At 41.0% G+C, this 3,637-nt stretch overlaps 1 protein-coding gene across 2 annotated transcripts; it reads left to right on the forward strand.

Annotated features, from left to right (window-relative positions):
* Positions 1–1,342: 1,342 nt before the first annotated feature.
* Positions 1,343–3,637, forward strand: LOC119915251 (mediator of RNA polymerase II transcription subunit 8-like; the record flags this gene model as incomplete). Of its 2 annotated transcripts, XM_038734797.1 has the most annotated exon segments (7): positions 1,343–1,462; positions 1,785–1,906; positions 2,175–2,273; positions 2,933–3,077; positions 3,158–3,298; positions 3,432–3,519; positions 3,598–3,637. In XM_038734797.1, coding segments are annotated over 7 exon segments (641 nt in total), but the record flags the coding sequence as incomplete, so codon positions are not given.

A 3,637-nucleotide genomic window follows, 5' to 3' on the forward strand; every position in this document is an offset into this window, starting at 1 on the left:
CATGTCACCGGCAGAATCAAACCTTATAAAGTTAGATGTATTAAACTCAGGCCGAGAACTTCTAGTAGATCATTCAAAACATCTCAAGTATCAGCGATGCAGGTGAAAAAGGGAGAAAAACTTTAAAAATCAGAAAAGTAAAGTTGATGCTGGCATACTGACTCAATCTCCACCGGCTATGTGCTCTATAAAACGTCTCTGGTGCTACTCATCCTGCCAAGAGTATTTTAACAGACTGATGGGAAATTACAATGAGACACGTTTCATAAGTTTTGGGTGGATTGGTGATGCAAAGGCAAAAAACATAGGATTGTAGCAATTACAGTTTGAATTACTTCCATTCCTCCTTGGTCACTCCCCTTGCCAAGCAACTCCCAGTGTGGTGTTTAGTACAAAACTATTTTGCAGACTCAGTGTCTGTATTCACAGATGGCTCCAAACATCCTGATACAGGGTGTGCAGGTGCAGCAGTATATTTCCAGTGAGTGAGTCATATATTAAGAAAAGAGTGTCAGACCACGTGTCAGTATATACCACAGCTGTTGGCAACATTACTGGCACTGCAGTGGATAGAAGAGAAGGCAATAAATACTGTTGTTGCTTCTGACAGTTTTTCAGCACTAACAACAAGATCTGGCAAATCATCATTTAGAATCGTTATCATCAATGAAATATTCCTTATAATGTACAGGATGGAAAGGAAGGGTTTATCGACACGCTTCCTTTGTGTTCCTGCTCATGTTGGTGTGAAGAGAAATGAGGAGGTGGAGGAGCCAACAAACACTTAGCATTAAGCATGTAGACCTACAAATTGCTTTAAGCAAAGCTGGAGCTAAGACATTAAGTAGGAAATATGTACAGTCAGTGTGGCAGGAGCATTGGGATAATAATGAAACAAGACAGCTATATAATACAAAGATGTGTTGGTGCTGGGAGGTGGTGGGCTGGAAATGACAGGAAGTAAAGAGAATCACTTGTCTGAAAATAGGTTATACAAGTCTCAACCATACACTATATAAAATAGCACCAAACTGGAAAATGCACACACTGTAGCCAACCAGAAACATGTTCTACTTCACTGTAGAAAATACAAAATCAAGAGGAATCAGCTTCACTCTGTAAGGAAGGCAAAACATGGCGTTATGTTGTCAGGTCACTTGTGGAAAACAGAAGGCAACATATACTGGGACATTATTATCTTTTGGATAAAGGGATTTTGCTAAAATAATTCCCAGGTTTTTGTTTTGTTTGTTTTGTTTTTTTCTCCGCATATTCGCTCGTCCCACACTCCAGTCCAGTTGGCGGCGCTACTGTACCTCTAAGCTGGTTTGCCAATCACCAAAAAACACTAAAGAGGAAGTAGTTCAGCTAACTTGCTTTTATTTTGGCAACGCGAACCGGAAGTGTTTACGTCCAGATTGATTTAGAGCATTTGTCGTTAGCTTGGGGTTTAACAATGCAGGTAATGTTTATTTTAACGCGTATTTATAGTAAATTACAGTGTGCTTTTGTTATATCTCTCACTGGTATTTCCACTGAAGTTGTACTCATATGATCATCTTCTGGTTTACTTATTTGCAGAGCTAGCAGTAGCTAACTTGCTAACTCGGTACGTTAAGTTAACTGTTAACAGCTAACGTTAGGTTAACATAACAGTGAAGTGAACAACAGAAGTTGATCATTTAATTGATGAAGTTGTTATTAGTCGTTAGGATGTTTGGTGTGTTCATGTGTGTTGGACATTTAGGTTATCGGACAGAGCTCTGTCTTTTTTTCTCACTCAGCAACGAGAAGAGAAGCAGTTGGAGGCGTCGGTGGAGTCTCTCATCTCTCGGGTAGCACACGTCAAAAGCGCTCTTCACAATTTCATTTATAAGTTGGAAAATGAATACGAGCGATTGACATGGTAAGTGAAGCATTATGCCGAAGATAGATTTCAGTTTGTGCCTTTAAACTCAAAGGGAACATCCTCTCCGCATACAAGTATCAGTTTCCATTAACATCCAACAGTGTCGTTAAAGTTAATTACATAACTATATCAAGACTTCTTGCTTCATTCTTATGATATAATAAATAAGCAGATGTAAATGAAGTGTTGGGCTTTGGGCATTTTTATTGTACACACATCTTTTAAAATGAGAACGTAGGGCCTCTGCATTGTCCCCTTACCACAGCCACAGTTTCCAAAGGACCATTAGTCCCATTCTGAGGGCCAGTTTCAGCTTCCATCAGCTGATGACACATCTGAAGTCCATCTCTGGTCAAATTCTCAAGTTAAGTTTGAATTGTTTTATATGAAAGACACAACATCATAGTGTAGTGCAGATTGTCCTTATGAAATTGAAATCTGAAGTGTTTTCAAAAGATTATTGTATCAGTCGGTCTGATGGAGGGTAGTGAAACACTCAGAGTGTCCCACATTACCGGGTCAGTCGATTAAGATATTTAACTGTATAAAAGCAATTAGGTGTAGGGTTGGGTGTGACCAAATTTACAAAGAACCGTGGATTCGATAAGACACACGTATTCCGATTCTGCTCATCGGTTCCTTACTTATTGCATATTTGACTCGCGCTCCCGATTGAACTGGTGTGCACAAGGTCACGTCATTTGTTACGCAGTACCTCAACAAAGCATGTGAGAAGAGAGTACTTATGTTTTACATTCCAAATGCTCAAAGGTTTGGCGTAGCTTCACTAAAACCGACAACGACAGAGCAAAATATAACACCTGCACTTAGGAGATTTCATGCTTGGGAGGAAGCTGCTCCAACATGATGAAGCATTTACTTCAATATGGTGTGAATCTGAAGGAACACACGTTGGAATTGATAAATTTGAAATTGATACCCTATCCTAATGAGTTTAAAATATGTTCATTGGGGAGTGTTGTTTTCCTCTCAGATGCTTTGATGTGTGTTTGTGTCATCTAGGCCCTCTGTTTTGGACAACTTTGCTCTTCTATCTGGCCAGCTGAACACCATCAATAAACTGCTCAAGAACGAGAAGACGCCATCCTTTCGCAACCAGGTTATAATACCACTGCTTCTGTCCCCGGACCGAGATGAGGATTTAGCGGTGAGTATCAAAGCCGCTGGCTGACGTGTCTGCTACTCTTGAGGCGTTTTTCTAAGCGATCTCTCTGCTTGTTCCCCCAGAAACTCACAGAGCAGCGCGTCCCGGTGTTCAGCCACGAGATTGTACCGGACTACTTGCGGACCAAGCCTGATCCGGAGGTGGAGGAGCAGGAGAAACAGCTGAGTGCAGACGCGGCACGAATTGGCCCAGAGGCGGCGCAGGTCAGTTAGTTATCATATGGACTGAGAGGTTTAATGCCGTCTTACTAATAATAAGCAAATATGTAAAATATTACTTTGCCTTATATTGTGTATTTTGCATTGTTCAACCGCCCCGGTTATATTTCATCAACAGAAACAGATCCAGACGTTGAATAAGCTGTGTTCCAATCTGCTAGAGAAGCTTAACAATCCTCGTGATGACAGAGATGCAGAAAGTGCAGGTTTGTTTAACTTATCTGAAATTCATTTCTGAATGGAAATAAGTTGACGTTCACGACCCCCCGCCCTCTCCCCTCCAGCAATACGACAGAACAAACCTTCTTTCAACCCTGCTGACAC

Source organism: Micropterus salmoides, unplaced genomic scaffold (assembly GCF_014851395.1).
Source record: "Micropterus salmoides isolate LMB-PRFRI ecotype aquatic unplaced genomic scaffold, ASM1485139v1 Ms_hic_scaffold_201, whole genome shotgun sequence".
NCBI classification, from domain to species: Eukaryota; Metazoa; Chordata; class Actinopteri; order Centrarchiformes; family Centrarchidae; genus Micropterus; species Micropterus salmoides.